Source organism: Natator depressus, chromosome 17, assembly GCF_965152275.1.
Source record: "Natator depressus isolate rNatDep1 chromosome 17, rNatDep2.hap1, whole genome shotgun sequence".
In the NCBI taxonomy this organism is placed as follows: domain Eukaryota; kingdom Metazoa; phylum Chordata; order Testudines; family Cheloniidae; genus Natator; species Natator depressus.
This window is the reverse complement of record NC_134250.1, coordinates 1,377,120-1,394,705: the sequence shown is the minus strand read 5'-3', so window position 1 is coordinate 1,394,705 and position 17,586 is coordinate 1,377,120. Positions and strand designations below refer to the sequence as shown.

The window sequence follows — 17,586 nt, the reverse complement described above, 5'->3', positions numbered from 1 at the left end:
CCCAGGGGAAGGGGAAGGACTGCAAAAGTCACTGAACTTCTCTTTCAGTGATTTATCTATTCCCTACTCTGTAGAAGGAAGGAGAGGAGCTTGCAGCTGGAAGTTTGATGGTGGCTGGGCTGTCTTGTGTATCTAGCCATTCATCTGTTACATGTAGCAAAGACTTACTGAATTGTCTTGCAGATAAGATTGGAAGCTCTCATCTTGTTAAGACACCAGTTAGCTTGATGCATGAGCAGTCCCCTCCTTTTGTGTGTTACTCGATCTGCATTTATTTCTAAACCATTATAATTTTGTGTCTTTGAGCTTATCTACTGATTATGAAGCGAGCAGAGCTTGTATAATGTATTGTAGAGAAAGGAGCTTGCAAATTCTGCAGGTCATGGCCTGGGGATCTGTAATCCTTGCAAGCCGACAAGCTCAGGATTTTAAAGCTAGGAGTTTAGGTGCAAAACCCTGCTAATGCGATGTTGAGTTGGTGCCGTTAGACTGGCAATGCAGTGAGCAGCGCTGGCCCAGCTATGCTGCACATATATAAGGGCTGATTCTTTTCTTGTTAAATATGCAGCTCAATATATTGGGGTCATAAAATGCATCCTCCAAAACACGTAGGATCTGCAACATGGCCAGCCTATCACTGCTGCTGGGCCCCTAACTCTAGTATTTCCTGGCCGTCTGCAACCTTCTAGTTGCAGTGTGCAGGTTCTTGGGCTGTGTGCACATGCAAATGCTCCGAGTCGTGGGCTGATTCCCTAGGACATAGTGTGAAAACGGCCGTCTTCTCCTGATAGCCAGCCATGGCCTCCTGTTGCGTCGGCACTTGACATCAGAATGAAATCCCACATGGAAGTGCCGAGGCTGCCGACACCGCAGGACCTGCCCTGGGGATTTTCCCCTTTGGATTTGGGCAGAAGGCGCGGCTGGCACAGGAGCACAAACTGTATTGCCCGGTCCTATTCCAAATAAGGGACCGTGCCAGAGACGGGACGGGATACACGACAACTGGCTTTAAGGAGTCAGACTTTTATTTTGGTAGGGGGCACTGAAGCCTCCAATTAAATATTTTGGCTCTGAAGTTTGTGAGGCGCTGTGTGAAGAATTCCTGGATGTGGGCTCTTCTCCTCTGACGAGATGGGACTCTGTTTCTGGAGACCCTGAGAGCATGTGGATTGCCAGCCGAAGAGACGCCTCTGGATGCCTGTGTTCCCACCCTGTCTTTCCAAGGCCATGTATCTCGCCCTTACGGGGGGGCTCTGGAGAGGCAAAGTCATGAGTGAGAAACATTTTTCTGTTTTACCTGAGTTTATATAAAGCTTATTCTCTCACAGCCTCCATGTGGGGCTGCCTGGCCCGCTGGCGTCCCTTCACCCTGCCACCTGTTGCTTTGGGCTTTCGTGCTGGCTCAGCACCAAGCCCGTTCTGGTGCAGTTTGATCATTTTACCCTCATCCTCAGACGTGGGGCTTTGGGACATATGTACTTCATGCTGCTCCCCGGAGGAGTGGCTCTTCCTCTCCCATCGGGCTCTGGCCGCTGATTGAACCATGCTGCAGGAGTTGAGCTCAGTTCTGGTGGCGATGAGAGCACTGCTGGTCCCCTGGGCTGCCTCTGGTTCTACAGACCTTGGACTCGGAGCCTGGTTCTAGCTGTGGCCTTAACCTGTGGACAGCGCTCAGCAGTGAGACTGCAGATGTTTCTCTCGGACTGTGTAGAAATGGGAGTCGCTGATTCTGGTCAGTTTGTGATGCTTCCCCCTGTAGAGCCACACAGGTTGAGGTGGAGCTGGTAGAAGTGACTAAGTAGGAGGGAGAAGACTTTATGTAGATGACTCAGAGCCAGTACCCTACAGCTTGGGTGTCAGACTGTAGGCCAAATGCAACGTACAGTGTTCTTCAGAGTTGCCTGTGGCCATTTCTCCCCCTTCAACGTGGTGGAGCAGGCCAGGTTGGAGCCTGTAGTCTCCAGTTCTACCTCTGTAGAGAGGAGGCTGCTCTGTCCTAGGCTAGTTAGGTATGACCTTGGCCTTCTGGCACCCTGACACTTCTGCTTGCAGGTGAGCGAAGCTCAGACTCTGTGGCTGCAGGCTGTGGACAGGGCTTCTGCTCGTTCTGTAGAAATATTTATCTGTAAAGAGAAGGTCAGGGTAGGGTCTCACCAGTGGTTTACATGAGGTGCTGGATTCCTTCTCTGACAACACATTTCTTACATAATGTCCTAGGTGGTTCTTAAATACAGCAGGCCTTGGGAGAGGAGGCAGTGTTTGTGCAGTTAGCAAGTGTCTCCATCATTAATAATGGGAGCTGTTGGGAAAGAGCCTGTTTCTGAGCAGGACTTGGAGGAAGCAAATATCTCCGTGCAGACTCTGAGAGGAGCTGGGTTGATACCACGTCAAGTGCGTGTGTGTGTGTGTCTCTGCTAGGAGACTGGACAATGCCATTCTAGGGGGTAGGGCAGGAAAGCTGTTACCAATTACACCAAATCCCACCTTCCCCCTGGCAGCTAACCTGCCTGGGGGTGGTCCAGCTAGATACCAGAGTACTGGTAAAGATGAGGGTGTTTCAAAGACTTCCCCTGCAGAGCTGGAAAAGGTTGTGAAGGTTTTTCAGTGCCAGAGAGACGGAGTGGCCAGCACTCGGCCTTCTGTGTAGCTCTTTGCCCATAGCTCTGCTCTCATTTGGGTGATCCACGGACACCGTTACTATAGCAACCACCGCTGCCTAGGATGGGGATAACTGTTGCCATGGTGCTAGCTGGGGAAGAATTCTGCAGAAGAAAAACAGTTAATAATTAACTTGTGGACAAACATGACTTGCACATCGCACCCCCTCCCCCTTCCAGACTGTTACCAAGTAGTTCACTTGTCTGGAGCATGTGGTCTGATCATGTTACTGACTGTGGCTCTTACACCTTTCAGAAGCAGCTGCCTCTCTGCAATTAGGTGCACAGCCTTTGATAGTGGGCAGAAGTGATATTAATATGTGCCTATGGGGCACAAATTAACTTACGTAAGTATCCTAGAATGTTCCAGCCAGATCAGCCTTGCTAACAGTTTGGCCTGGCCCTGCGCTGACCCTTAACCCTCATGTATCTTCACATGACACGTTCCCCGTATTCAAGTTTAGGGTTTCCTTGTTGGAGTCCAGAATGGAGTGTTGCTTTAAATGCCTGGACTATCTCTGCTCAAGAGTCACCAGGAAATGTGGGGTTTTATGCAGCTGAAAGAATGCTTTGCTTTAATAGGGTTCTTCTCTCAGCAGTGGGCCTCAGCTAGACTTGTGATAACCAGCAATGACTGACATAGTTGAGCTTCTGCACAGCTCTTGGATAGGAAGAAAATTATTTTGGCCAAACCAACAATCAAAGAGCTGCTGTTAGTGTTTCCACTTGTTCTGTGCTGATACTCTGAGAGGGAAATGTCACTGCCACATGCCAACAGAAAGCTTTGTGCTTAATAGCATCCCTAACGGACTCCATTTCCTATGAACTTCCACTGTCTGCTGGTGATGGCACCCCGCAGTAAAATCCTGTGGAGGGTAAGTCTAATGCTCATGTTCTTTATGCTGTTGAGTGTTCAAACAGTTCTCTGGATAGAGCGTCTGCAAAGAGGCTCCTGGAAGAGGAAAGGCACAGAATGTGCAGTTAACTTTCAGTAACACAACAGTTGAAAATAGTCACACAAAACCGCAGATTACATGCATGGTACAGGCTAGCAACCTGGGAATGATCAAACACATGTCTGTGTCTGCTCTAGAGTGCTGGGATCCAGTTCCTGTGATTGCAAATCCCAGCCTGAGGGCTTTGTGGTCTGGCTTCTGGTACAGTTTGTTGTGCAGAGATCATAGGATATCTTTCTACCCTGCTAGTCACAATGTGCTTGATTTAAGACACATTCTTAATGTACTGGGGCAGTCTTGAATCACACTGGTCACTTTCTATCCAAGGATTTGACCAACACAGTAGTTAGTATACGCACTTCATTTGTGCTTCCTCTAAAGCACGCTCCTCCTGTCTGAAACCTACAGTAATTCCCTCACATGTGTTAGGCTTTGTCTACACTACACTATAAACGTATGTCGATATAACTTCGTCCACTCCCTTGTGCGACATAGTTATTCTGAACTAATCTCTGGTGTAGACAGCAGTATGTCAATGGGAGGGAGGGCTTCTCCCGTCCACGTAGGTCTCACCTCTCCAGGAGGTGGAGTACCAGTGCCAACAGGAAAAGCTCTCCCATCGACATAGGTATAGTCTCCACTATGGACTCGCACACAGCTGCAGCATTCATAGAATCATAGACTATCAGGGTTGGAAGAGACCTCAGGAGGTCACCAACTAAATCATCCTAGCCAGGGATTTGTTAAGCCGGGCCTTAAAAACCTCTAAGGAAGGAGATTCCACCACCTCCCTAGGTAACCCATTCCAGTGTTTCACCACCCTCGTAATGAAATAGTGTTTCCTAATATCCAACCTAAACCTCCCAATGTAAGTGTAGATAAGTCCTTAGCTAGCTGACCCTTACTACACCCTTGGGAGGTGGATATGATCCCAATTTTAGAAGTGGGGAAGCAGGCACAGCCACTAAGTGATGAGCTGGGATTAGAACTCAGGAATTATAGATTCCAGCTGTGCTCAAACCTCAGACCTGTTGTGCCCAAATTTTTCCTCTCATTCCACTCCCTCCCCCCCCCCGCCATTACTGCACAGTTAGCTCAGCAGAGGAGCTTGGGCTGAAGGCAGAACTGGGGATGGAGGAGGAGGAGGTGGAGCTGGCCTGGGGGTGGAGAACATTCCTCCACGCTCCTCAGTTTGGGGACCACTGCTCTAGAGCAGGTCTCTCAGAAATGCCCCAGACACTGTTCTTCACTCATGCATTTGCAAGCTAAGTTCACTTATGTATATATTGGTGGTCTAAATTAATTTAGATTTTGCCAGCATAAAATAGGTTTTCAGAGCTGCCTTTACTCTGTGCCTCTGTAACATGGAGAGTAGCCACAGGACTAATGATCTCCCCTCCCGCACCCAGCACAAAGGTAAAGTTGCTGTCTAGTGGCAGGGAGTTGGAATTGGTCCCAAGACACAGCAAGACACGGGTTGGAAAGAGTGGTGTTCAGCCACAGAACTTAGCAGTGGTTGACTCAGGAAAGGGCCCCATTAGCAGACCACAGTCTAGTCAAGATCCACCTCTAGTTAAAAATAGCTGCAGGCCGGTTGCTGTTAGCTTCCGTGAGCCCGGAGGAAAAGGTAGCAGAACTCACCCCCAGACTAGTGTGAATGGTGAGGTGAGGCAGTATTGTGTCTTGGGAATACTTGTTCTGTTTAGGTGAAGTCGGCTTAGTGCCTGCGAAGCTGTTTAGCATTTGCACTCTGGCAGGCTTCTTAAACGGAAGAGACCAGAGCTCGATCGACGGCTGCCTGCTTTTCAGGGCCCTGGACGAAAAGGGATCCAGAAGGTGGAGGGCCAGGGTCAGGGCATGGCAATGACTCCTCCATGCCTTGGGAGAAGGCATTTTTCCATCTTTTCATCTTTCCATTTAGATCAACATGGAGCGCTGCAAACTGGGAATTGTAGCCTCTGTAGGCTGCAGCTCTGTATTAAAGAAAAGGGGTTTTTGGGGTGCATTTGGCCACCCCCACTGCTGGTTGTGATCCCAGAGAGCAGTCTGAAGTCCAAGCCAATGCAACACACCCTTTCCTTACTGAATTTGCTTTCCTTCCACAGATTATTTGTGCACTCCTGAGGAAAATGTGTACAAGATAGATTTCACCAGGTTTAAAATCCGAGACATGGAGTCTGGCACGGTACTGTTTGAAATCACCAAACCACCTGCTTCAGGTGAGTGCAGAGAATGTTGTCACTAATAAACAAATGCCACTTCACACCTCTCTTCTTCAGAAATAACCTTTGCCTTTCTCCGGCCTCTTTCGCTCCAAACACTTCCCAAATAGCAAAGAGACACTGTCAACTTGAAATCTAGTCACTTCAAAGAAAATTATCTTCCTATCTCAGTTGGGCCTCTAAGCCGGGGTGGGCAAACTTTTTGGCCCAAGGGCCACATCTGGGTGGGGAAATTGTATGCAGGGCCATGAATGTAGAGCTGGGGCAGGGGGTTGGGGTGCAGCGTGTGGGAGGGGGCTCAGAGCTGGGGGTTGGGGTGCAGGAGGGGTGTGGCAGGGGGCTCAGGGCAGGGAGTTGGGGTGCAGGCTCCAGCCCGGTGCCACTTACCTCGAGCAGCTTCGGGGTGGCAGTGGGGCTAAGGCAGGCTCCCTGCCTGCCCTGTCCCCGCACTGCTCCCGGAAGTGGCCAGCATGTCCGGCAGTGGCTCCTGGGGGTGGGATGGGGCAGGCAGCTCTGCCACGTGCTGCCCTCTGCCCTCGCCTGCAGGTAACACCCCTGAAGCGCCCATTGGCCACAGTTCCCCATTCCTGGCCAATGGGAGCTGCGGGGGGCGGTGCCTGGCAGCGCACAGAGCCCTCTGTCCCCCCTCCCCCAGGGGCTGCACACTGAGCCCTCTGTCCCCCCCGTCCCCGTCCCCGTCCCCCCCCCCCCCCCCCGGGGCTGCAAGGACATGGTGCCGACCGCTTCTGGGAGCGGCACGGGGCCAGGGCAGGCAGGGAGTCTGCCTTAGTCCCGCTGCACCGCAACTGGCAATCCCGCGGGCTGGATTGAAAGCCCTGACCAGACGGATCCATCCTGCTGGCCATAGTTTGCCCTCCCCTGCTCTAGGCATTCGCCTTCATCAGTGCCCGTTGTGCCAATACAGACGTGATAAAAAAGCAAGTCCCTTCCACAGTGTTCTTAATTCGCTATGTGTGACAAGAGGCGACAGGTGGATGCTGCACATACATGGGAGAGCGGCGATATGAGGTCCTGGTGGCACTGGTTCGCGTAATTGGAAGCAGTAGTCTCAGATTTGACACCAGCTTCTCAGTGCCCCTGCCAGTTTCTGTGGTTTCACAATCCTATTTTCCTATCGCTTAAAATGTCTTTCACACAGCAGCAGTGAAGAGACACTTCTCCAGAGGGAGAGTCTCTCTGTAGAGGAGGAACTGAGTGTATGTGAAGTACTATCAAAGGCACAAAGTAAGCAAACTGAAACACACAGGGTTTGTTTAATCTCTGTCGACTCTTTGGTGTTACTTGTAACCATAAATGATGATGACAATTCAGACAGAAGCATGACTTATATTTTAAGTTGTGTCCCTTTGAACCTCTGTCTCCCTGCACGTGAAATGGAGTTTTTTCTTCATGTTACAGATGGAGAAAGTGAAGCACAGAGCTGAAATGGCTCGTTCAGTGTCCTGCAGTCAAAAGTATAACTGGGTTCAAAAAAGAATTAGGTTTATGGAGGATAGGTTCATCAATGGCTATTAGCCAAGATGGTCAGGGACACAACCAATGCTCCAGATGTCCCTAAACCTCTGACTTGCCACAAGCTGGGACTGGGTGACGGGATGGGTCACTCGATATTTGCCATGTTCTGTTCTTTTCCTCTGAAGCACCTGGCACCAGTCACTGCTGGAAGACAAGATGCTGGGTTATGTGGACCACTAGTCGGGCCCAGGGTGGCCATTCTTATGCTCTACAGGAGACAGCAAAGTGACTCCAAACACTCTCAAATCTTTACTGACACAGAAGTGTAAGAGTTGGGACACTAATGGGGGCTTGCCTACACTCTCACCTCTGGAGTGATTGATCCAGTGGGGGTCGATTTATCACGTCTAGGGAAGATGCGATAAATTGACCACCGAGTGCTCTCCCGGAGTGAGAAGCGTAGGCGGAGTCTACAGGGGAGCATCAGCAGTCGACCTGCTGCAGTGAGGACACTGCAGTAAGTAAATCTAAGTACGTCGACTTCAGCTACATTATTCACGTAGCTGAAATGGCGTAACTTAGATCCATCCTTCCCCCTGCCAGGGTAGAGCAGCCCTGGCTAGCAGCATGACTTTGCAGCTGGGATTGAGATCAACGTTTACATTTGAGGAACAAATCCTTTATATTTCAGTCATATAAATAACTTAAAATATTGTTCCCTGAATGTAAAGCACTTACCTGCTCAGTGACAGAGAACGAACGTAACCTGTAAACAGTTTCCCCAGCAGCCAGTGAATAGAGGGAGCTGTTCAGAAGTGGCAGGCAGGCCAATTTGCTGTGCTTGGCTGCAGGGCAATCTTAACGCTGTGAGGGACAGAATCAACAGCAGATGTGGCAGAAGCGGCAAGTCTGTGCCCACTCAGAAGGAAAATGGGAATTGGGAAATCTAGCATTCCTGGACTTTTCTACATGTCCGCTCCCATCGTGTGTTTATTGCTCCTCCCCCAAGCCCTCCAAATGTTACTGAATTTGGTGCTATGGAAAGTAATAGGCTTCTTATGTCTGGCTCTAGGCAGGGATAGTGTGGGTAGGTGCTGTGCAAGCTTCCCATATGTGTCTTTGCTAACACACTTGCAGCCCCAGTGGTTCTTCCAGTTCTGGGCCTTACTTTCCACTGTTAAATCACCTGGGTCCTTGCCTTCAACTCTCCTACTGTTCCAGCAGCGAGTCTCCATTGAGCAGAGGTTGCCAGTCATTCCAAACTGTATTACTGTCTTGTGAGCCAACTCCTGAGAGAGAGGGAGAGAGAAGCTAGTGATCTGGCCTCCACTGTCCAGGTTCTTCTGCAAACATTTACTTTGTGTAACTGTTTTCAGATTCTTCCATGTTTATAGAGCTGGAATCCAGTGTGTGCGTTACCCCTTTCTGCTAGGGATGCTGTCCCTATGGAATGGCATGAGGAGAAGGACAGAGCTGAAGAGCCAAACTTTATGGCTCTGAAGCAACACTACAGCCCCACACTGATAGCCCCATGATGAAATCAACTCTGAAGAACCAAAATACAATAATGAGAACGTGTTGAGGAGATCCAGAGAGAGGCCCCCCACATTCTCTACTGCCCCAGCTGACTTGATTCCTTCACAAAGAAATTCCTGCTGCAAAGGTGGACTCTGCTATCTCTGTCACTACATTTCCCTCAAGAAGCAGACAGGTGGTAGATCTGTCTTTAGTTTTCTGGATGTATTCATACTCGTTAGGGATACAAACTAGCAAATAGATTAGCTGACATAGCATCAGTGACCCGGAAGTGTTTAGGGTAGATGTGTAATACTGAACATAGCCATTTTTTCTTCAACATTACCTTAATAAAATTATTAAATCTGTACTTGTGTATTACTTTCCACCTGAGGCTCTCCAAGCTCTTTACAGAAAATACACAGCACAGGACCCCTAGTAGGTAAGTAAACATTAGCCACTGTCTGCAGATAGTTAACTTTTCAGTGCCTGAGTTTGCCTGACTTGTCCACAAACATTTTATGCAGTCTTTGGCTGGGCTTTCAAACTGAGGAGACAGGCAGTATCAGGAATGGAGGATCTCTGAGGGGGAGGGCGGACTTCAGGGTACCACATAAAGGTGCTCTCCTTAGGTTCCTGTTTCTCAGTCCACAATTATGAAGATTTGATTTGTACCATTCCAGAACGTGAACATGGTGATAAAAAGGATGTTGACCCTAATGCCGGACGCTTTGTTCGCTATCAGTTCACCCCAGCTTTCCTTAGACTTCGGCAGGTTGGAGCCACGTAAGTACCTGGGGTATTGTGCTGCTCTTCCTAGTACTGAAATCGGTTGCACTCTTACTGTTTGGGGTGAAAGTGTCTTTAGTTTGCTGTAGGTACCAGATAGGTTTGCAACTTAAGTCAGTTTCGTAGGGGCTTTTTGCTGATTGTGACGAGGATCTCCTAACACCTTGAGGTTTGAACATTCAACCTGCCCAGTGCTTGTACCGTATCGAGAAATGGGGCCTAAGAGACTAATGCTAGGTTCTCATGCAGCGGTGCAGAACCAACAGGCTACATGCAGGTATCCCAGCTGCTCTTCGGAGAAGTGTGGCTTGGCTGTTGCTGTCCCCGTTGCTCAGATTTTGAAAGAGGGCTCTGCAGCCTCCCTCGTTCCCAGCATCACTCCATGGATGCGAATGGAATCATGAATTCCAATGAGAACATTTAAAGCACATCAGCATTTGCACCATTGCATTGCCTTTGGTGGGCCTGGTAGGACCTGGTGCGGGTCAATAAGTGATGCTTATGTGCAGCACCAGTAAAACAGGTTTTTCTGTAAAACGTTGGTCGAGGAATATCGCCGCTGACTTTTACATTGTAAAGTGCAGATGTGCAAGTATGTGGGGGGCATATCCTGAAACTGAAAAAACCAACTGGTGCAGGGAATTGGTTGTGTATTAATTTATTCCAGCTGAGCCTAGCTCGCTCAAAATGTGTCCTTCCCTTACAGGTAGCAATGTATCTGTGGTGGGGTGTTGAGAGGTGCAGGTTTTGGCTGAGATGCCCACACCTTCCGTTCTGGGTTGGGTGGGAGGCCCCTTTCTGCTCTCCTCGGAGATTGCCGGCAGGATATTGGATAAAACAGTTACTCACTTTCTCGTAACGGTTGTTCTTCGAGTGATTGTTCATGTCCATTCCAAGCAGGTGTGTGCACGCCAGCCGGAAGATTTTTTCCCCTAGCAGCATCCGTAGGGTCGGCCTGGGCGCCCCCTGGGGTGGTGCCTTCATGGTGCCCAATATCAAGCCCCGCCGACCCCCCACCCCCTCAGTTCCTTCTTGCCGACCATTCCGACAGACGGGTAGGAGGGTGGGTATTGGAATGGACATGAACAACACATCTCGAAGAACAACAGTTATGAGAAAGTGAGTGAGCGTTTTTTCTTCTTTGAGTGATTGTTCATGTCCATTCCAAGCAGGTGATTCACAAGCTAGAGCTCAGGAGGTGGGGAGTTACCACAGAAAAGAGCACAGCTCGCCCAAAAGCCGCATCATCCCTGGACTGTTGTGTAATTGCACAGTGCCATGTAAATGTATGTATCGAGGACCACGTGGCTGCCCTGCAGATTTCCTGAATAGGGACTTGTGCCAGGAACGCCACAGAGGAGGCCTGGGCCCTGGTAGAGCGAGCGGTTATCTGCAGAGCGGGCTCCTTTGCCAGGGTAGCACTCCCTAATGCAGGACGTTATCCAGGACGATATGCGTTGAGATGATACCGGAAGGCCCTTCATTCTGTCTGCCACGGCTACGAAGAGTTAGACGGATTTCTGGAACGACTTAGTTCTCTCTATGTAGAGGGCTAAGGCCCTACGCACGTCCAGTGAGTGCAGCCTGCACTCCCTATCGGAGGAGTGTGGCTTGGGACAAAACACTGGGAGAAGATGTCCTGGGTCATGGGAAAATGGGAGACAACCTTCGGTCTCAGCTGAACCTTATCCTTATGAAAAACTGTGTAAGGGGGCTCAGACGTGAGGGCCCTGAGCTCTGAGACCCGTTGGGCCGAGGTAATTGCTATGAGGGACACAACCTTGAATGAGAGAGATAGCAGGGAGCAGGTGGCCAGAGGTTCAAATGGCGGGCCTGTAAGCCTGGAGAGGATTAAATTGAGGTCCCAGGCAGGGACAGGCTGATGCGTGTGTGGGAAGAGCCTGTCCAAACCCTTGAGAAAACGACTGACCATAGGGTTTGCAAAGACCGAGAGACCGTCTGAACCTGGGTGGAAGGCGGAGATAACGGCCAAGTGGACCTTTACTGATGACCGGGACAAGTTCTGGTGCTTTAGGTGAAGGAGGTAGTCCAGTATAAATGGCATGGGGGTGAGGAGCGGTGGCTAACTACGTTGCTCTGCCCAGATGGAGAACCTTTTCCACTTGGCCAGGTAAGTAGCCCTGGTGGAGGGCTTTCTACTACCCAGGAGGACTTGTCTGACCTGGTCCGAACAAGAGAGAGCTCTGTGGCACTTAGCCATGGAGCATCCAGACTGTAAGATGGAGCGACTCCAGGTTCGGGTGCTGGAGACGGCCCTGGTCCTGTGTAATCAGGTCGGGAACCAGCGGTAAGGTGAGAGGGGCCGCTATGGACATTTTCAGGAGCGAGGTGAACCACTGCTGACGCGGCCACACCGGCGCTGTTAGTATGACTCGGGCCTGGTCCCTGCGGATCTTGAGGAGCGCCCTGTGGACTAGCGGGATGGGTGGGAAAGCATACAGCAGGCCGCCCTCCCACGAGAGAAGGAAGGCGTCCCTGATGGACCCCTCACCGTGGTTCCCTAGAGAACAGAATGTCTAACTTTTCTTGTTGTCCGGAGTGACGAACAGGTCTATCTGGGGAGAGCCCCAGAACCGGAAGGTTGAGCTCACCGCATCTGGCCAAAGGGACCACTTGTGGCTGTTGAAGGTGCGGCTGAGGCTGTCCGCCAGTGTGTTTCGCACCCGTGGGAGGTATGAGGCCTGCAGGTGGATCGAGTGCTCTGTGCAGAAGTCCCACAGCGCAAGGGCTTCTCGGCACGGGAGAGGAATGAATGTGCACCCCTCCACACCCCATTTATTGGTATAGAACATCGCAGAGGGGTTGTCCATGAGGATTGAAACACATCTGCCCGTTATGTGCGTTTTGAAAGCGTAGCAGGCCAGACGCACTGCCCTCAGCTCTTTGACATTGATGTGAAGAGCGAGGTCCACTGGAGACCAGAGGCCTTGGGTCTTGAGGTCCCCTAGGTGAGCCCCCCAACCCAGATCTGAGGCATCTGACACCAAGGTGAGCGAGGGCTGAGGGCTGGCAAAAGGTACCCCTGTGCAAACCATTCGAGAGTTGAGCCACCATAGGACGGAGTCCAGGCGGGGCAGGGTTACTACCCTGTCCAACGCATCTCAGGCTGGTCGGTACACTGACGTCAGCCAAGACTGGAGTGGGCGCAGCCTGAGCCTGGCATGCTGCACCACGTAAGTGCAGGAGGCCATGTGTCCCAGCAGCTTTAGACCGTTTCTTGCAGATATCGTGGGGAACTGTCCGAGGCCTTGTATGATGTCCTGAAGTGAGCAAAACCTGGCCTCCGGGAGGTATGCTCTGGCTTGAGTAGAGTCCAGGACCGCGCCTATGAATTCTATCCTCTGCATCGGGGACAGAGTGGATTTTTCCTCGTTCAGGAGGAGACCTAAGTCAAGGAAGGTCCTCCTTATAAACTCGGCCTGAGCCTCCACCTGGGCCCTCAAGCAACTCTTGATCAGCCAGTCATAGAGGTATGGAAAGACCTGTATCTGGCGCTTGCCCAGGAACGCCGCGATGACTGCCATGTATTTTGTGAATACTTGTGGGGCAGTCGACAGTCTGAATGGGAGGACGGCAAACTGGTAGTGGCCTGTGTTCACCACGAACGTGAGGTAGCGTCTGTGATGTGCGACTATTGAGATATGAAAATACGCATCCTTCAAGTTGAGGGTGGTGTACCAGTCTCCTGGATCCAGTGAGGGGTAATGGAGGTTAGCGAGACCATGCGAAACTTGGTTTCTTTACGTGCTTGTTGAGTTGTCGCAGGTCCAGTATGGGTCTGAGGCCCCCCCTTGGCCTTTGGTATTAGGAAGTACTGGGAGTAAAAACCCTTGCCCCTTAGCTCCTGAGGAACCTCCTCCACTGCCCCTACCGAGAGGAGGGACTGCACCACTTCACACACAAGTTGCTCGTGAGAGGGGTCCCTGAAAGGGGTTGGGGGGGGTCAGAGGGTACAGAATTGGATGGAATATCACCTCTACTGTGCGGAGCACCCAGCAATCCGAAGTAATTTGAGACCAGGCACGGTAGAAAGGGGAGAGACTGGATGAGAAAGTAAGATGGGAAGGATCCAAAGGTCGAACTAGCAAGCTGTCCTCGACCGTACCCTCAAAAGGGTGGTCTAGAGCCCTGTGGGGCCCTAGGGTGGCCTGAGTTTTGCCCAGAGGGAGGACGTTGCCTTCTCAGAGTGCTCCTGTTCCGCCTATGTGGAGCGTCCTGGCGGTTCTGGGGTTGATAAGGACGAGGAGCAGGTTGAGGCCTAAACTGTCTGCGCTGGGTAGCAGGCGTGTGAAGCCCCAGCGAACGAAGGGTAGCCCTCGAGTCCTTCAAGCTGTGAAGTCTCTTATCTGTCTTCTCGGAGAAGAGAGCTACACCTTTGAAGGGAAGGTCTTGAATGGTCTGTTGGACCTCGTGGGGAAGACCAGAGACCTGTAGCCAGGAGCCTCTCCTCATAACAACCCCTGTGGCCGAAGTGCGAGAGGCCGCATCTGCCGCGTCCAGGGCCGCTTGTAAAGACGCTCGGGAGACCAACTTCTCCTCCTCCACGAGCATAGAGAACTCCCCCCGAGCTTCCTGGGGCAGAAGCTCCGTAAATTTTGCCATGGACAAACAGGTGTTATGTCCGTAGCGGCTTACTATGGCCCGTTGGTTGGCTAATCGAAGCTGTAGACCTGCTGTGGAGTAGACCTTCCGGCCAAACAGGTCCAGTTTCTTGGCATCCCTGTTTTAAGGGGTGGAGCCTTGAAACCCCTGACGTTCTCTCTGATTGGCTGCGTCGACCACCCGGAGGAGGGTGGGTATAAAGGTGTTCATACCCTTTAAAGGGAACAAAGTAGCGGCGCTCAGATTTCTTGGCCGTAGGTGCCAGAGAAGCAGGGGTTTGCCACAAGTTCTTAGATGTTTCAGTTGTTGACTTGATGAATGGCAGTGCAACCCTGGATGGGCCAGAGGGAGCCAGGATATCTATGACCGGGTCAAAGTCGTCGTCTGCCTCCTCTGCCTGAATCCCCAGGCTTTGGGTGGCCCGCTTCAAAAGCTGTTGAAGAACCTGGTTGTCCTCCAAAGCTGGGGCCGGTGAAGTCCCCGCAACCGCTTCGTTGGGTGAAGACGAGGAAGAGAGAACCGGAGGTGGACCCAGTTCACTGCCTTCAGCCCCCCAGCGTCCCTCGGCATGTGGTACTCTGTCTGAGGAACCGGTGCCGATGAAGAACTCTCCATTGCAGCCGGGGCAGGTAAAACTGGTGGGACCGAGACCGTCGAGGCTGGTAGGGACAGAGCTGAGGCTTCCACCGGTGCCATCAGCTGGGGAGCCGGAGCCGGGGCTGGCTGAGGCATCAGTGCCGAAATCATGTGAGTCGGCAGAGCCACTCCAGTCGAGGGTGGCGCCATCATCGTCCGTGCCAGCACTGACTGTGGCACAAACGACGCCGAGGACACAGACACCGTTCTGGAGCGCATACCATGGACTTGACCCTGGCTCTGATGGTGCGCCCAGCGTGTCCAGAAGGGCCGTTGAGCAGGTGGTTGCCACTGTTGTTGCCACTGTGCCGGGTATGGTTGGTGACTGCGCCGGGACTGGGATCTTCTGCTGTGCAATCTGCTCGATCGAGCTGAGTCTACCTCCGACTCCGAGGTCTCCGAATAAGAAGACCACGGAGGAGCAGTCCCCTGGGTCGCCAACAAACGACGACTCGACTCCGGGGGGCGGCGCGCTTCCTGCGTCTGTGCAGGCGGTGCTGGAGATGGAGACCGACGAGCCATCATGGTTGGCTTGCCCCTGGAGTGAAACGGGCCGTGCGGTCGCCGGGGACTTGTCCCTCCTTTGGGAGGAGGCCGGCACTGGGAGGCGCATCAGGTCCATTGCTGCCTCGAATGCCTCTGGCGTCGATGGTGGTTGTATGTCCGCCAGATGGTCCAGGGACTGAGGAGGGTTCGGCCTCGACTGGACCCCGGCCGGGGCAGGAGTCGACGAGACCCTGGGTGGAAGCGGTCTGTGCTGAGCCACTCACAGACGGCACTGGCCCCTTAGGCTTCGGGGGTGGGGGGTGATTGGCCCCTCACTGGCCTCTTCTTTACCGGCACCAGAGATGGAGAACAGTGCCGAACTGATGCCGACGCCCTGTGTCCCGAAGAGTGGCGGTGCCGGTGGGCTTTAGAGTCCTTAGTCTGGCCCAATTCGCATGCCGTTAGCGCCAGAGTGCTGCGCACCGAAGAGGACGTGCTCAGTGCCGGGTCGTTGGGTCCCGGGTCGGACTGCGGTCTCAGAGCTGCCTCCAGGAGCAGGAGTGTCTCTGCTCTCTGTCCTTAAAGGTTCTTGGGCGGAAAACCCTTGCAAATGTGGCACTTGTCCTTTTGGTGAGTCTCACCAAGGCACCACAGGCAGGATGAGTGAGGATCACTCTTGGGCATAAACTTGCCACAGGACTCGGAGTTTAAACCCTGGAGACCCGGGCATACCCCCGGAGGGGAAACTAACGATCTACCAAACACTACTACCTATGTGATAAGTACAAAAAGAAAAGGAGGACTTGTGGCACCTTAGAGACTAACAAATTTATTTGAGCATGAGCTTTCGTGAGCTACAGCTCACCTCATCAGATGCTTCATCTGTAGTTCACGAAAGCTTACGCTCAGATAAATTTGTTAGTCTCTAAGGTGCCACAAGTCCTCCTTTTCTTTTTGCGAATACAGACTAACACGGCTGCTACTCTGAAACTAAGAACAAAGACACTGCTAAGGCGCTTGCTGCAAGAGCGAGCAAAGTTCCAGCTAGCCGTCACGGGCACTAAGAAGGAACTGAGGGGGTGGGGGTCGGCAGGGCTCGATATTGGGCGCCATGAAGGCGCCACCCCAGGGTGCGCCCAGGCCAACCCTATGGACGCTGCTAGGGGAAAAATCTTCCAGCTGGCGTGCACTTGTCGTGCACACACCTACTTGGAATGGACATGAACAATCACTTGAAGAAGAACAGGCTGTGTCTGATCCTTTTGTTTTCCTTGTTTTCTCCATGTTCACTTACATATAAATTAGTACAGCAAAGTGCTTCATGCCCATCAGTATTATAGCATCACATCTACAATACTTTAATTAAATAAACAGCAGCTGCTGTTTCAGTACCAATCCCATGTTTCAGGTGTGTAGAAGTCACTCATCTGGATTCATGTCAGACTGGAATTTGGGAAACTCTTCCAGTTTCAAAGCAGGGCTATTCTAATATGAGATTTGCATTAATCTAACTTTTAAAGAAGACAAACAGCATTTTTGATGCTCTTAGGGTGTCTGATTAAATGCTAATTAAAGGTTGAATTTTAAAGAATGAGAACTTGTAGGCAGAAGGTTTAGGAACAAAGTGAAGGTTTCTGCCTCTAGAGTCTTAAAACAAGCACCCCCAACGTTGTGCTTTGGTTGAGAATCCACATCCTTACTGTTTGGGACAAAGAATCAAAGTTGCTTGCCAACCTCTTCATCCTATTGCCTGCTACTCTGTTCAAGCAATAAATATTCACTTTCATTTGGGGTGGGGACATGCGATCTGATTGTACTCAGGGTAAAGAGTGCCAACGTTGCATACAGCTGAGCCTACATGAATAATTTCCTTCTCACCCTAAGTGGTCATGCCTCCTGGTTAGGATAGAAGCACAGTGAGGAGCCGTGATCAGAAGCTTGTCCTGCTTCTCTCTCTTCTGGGATTGTTTTGTAGACAGAGGATGTGAGTTTCTAGTTTAGAGCTCTTCATCTAGCACCATTAAAAAGCATTAAAATTAGGGCTGTTGATTAATCACAGTTAACTCACGCGATTAACTAAAAAAATTAATCACGATTAATCGCAGTTTTAATTGCAATGTTAAATAATAGAATACCAATTGAAATTTATTGAATATTTTGGATGTTTGTCTACATTTTCATATATATTCCGTGTTGTAATTGAAATCAAAGTGTGTATATATTTTT

General features: G+C 51.1%; 1 protein-coding gene across 2 annotated transcripts in view; it reads left to right on the top strand.

Annotated features, from left to right (window-relative positions):
* UNC119 (unc-119 lipid binding chaperone) overlaps positions 1 to 17,586 on the top strand; it is a 44,554-nt gene that overhangs the window by 16,375 nt on the left and 10,593 nt on the right. For both annotated transcript variants that reach the window (XM_074974772.1, XM_074974773.1), the window contains exons 2-3: positions 5,719 to 5,832; positions 9,510 to 9,612. In XM_074974772.1, the coding sequence (XP_074830873.1) occupies positions 5,719 to 5,832; positions 9,510 to 9,612 (217 nt within the window). The remainder of the gene's footprint in view (positions 1 to 5,718; positions 5,833 to 9,509; positions 9,613 to 17,586) is intronic.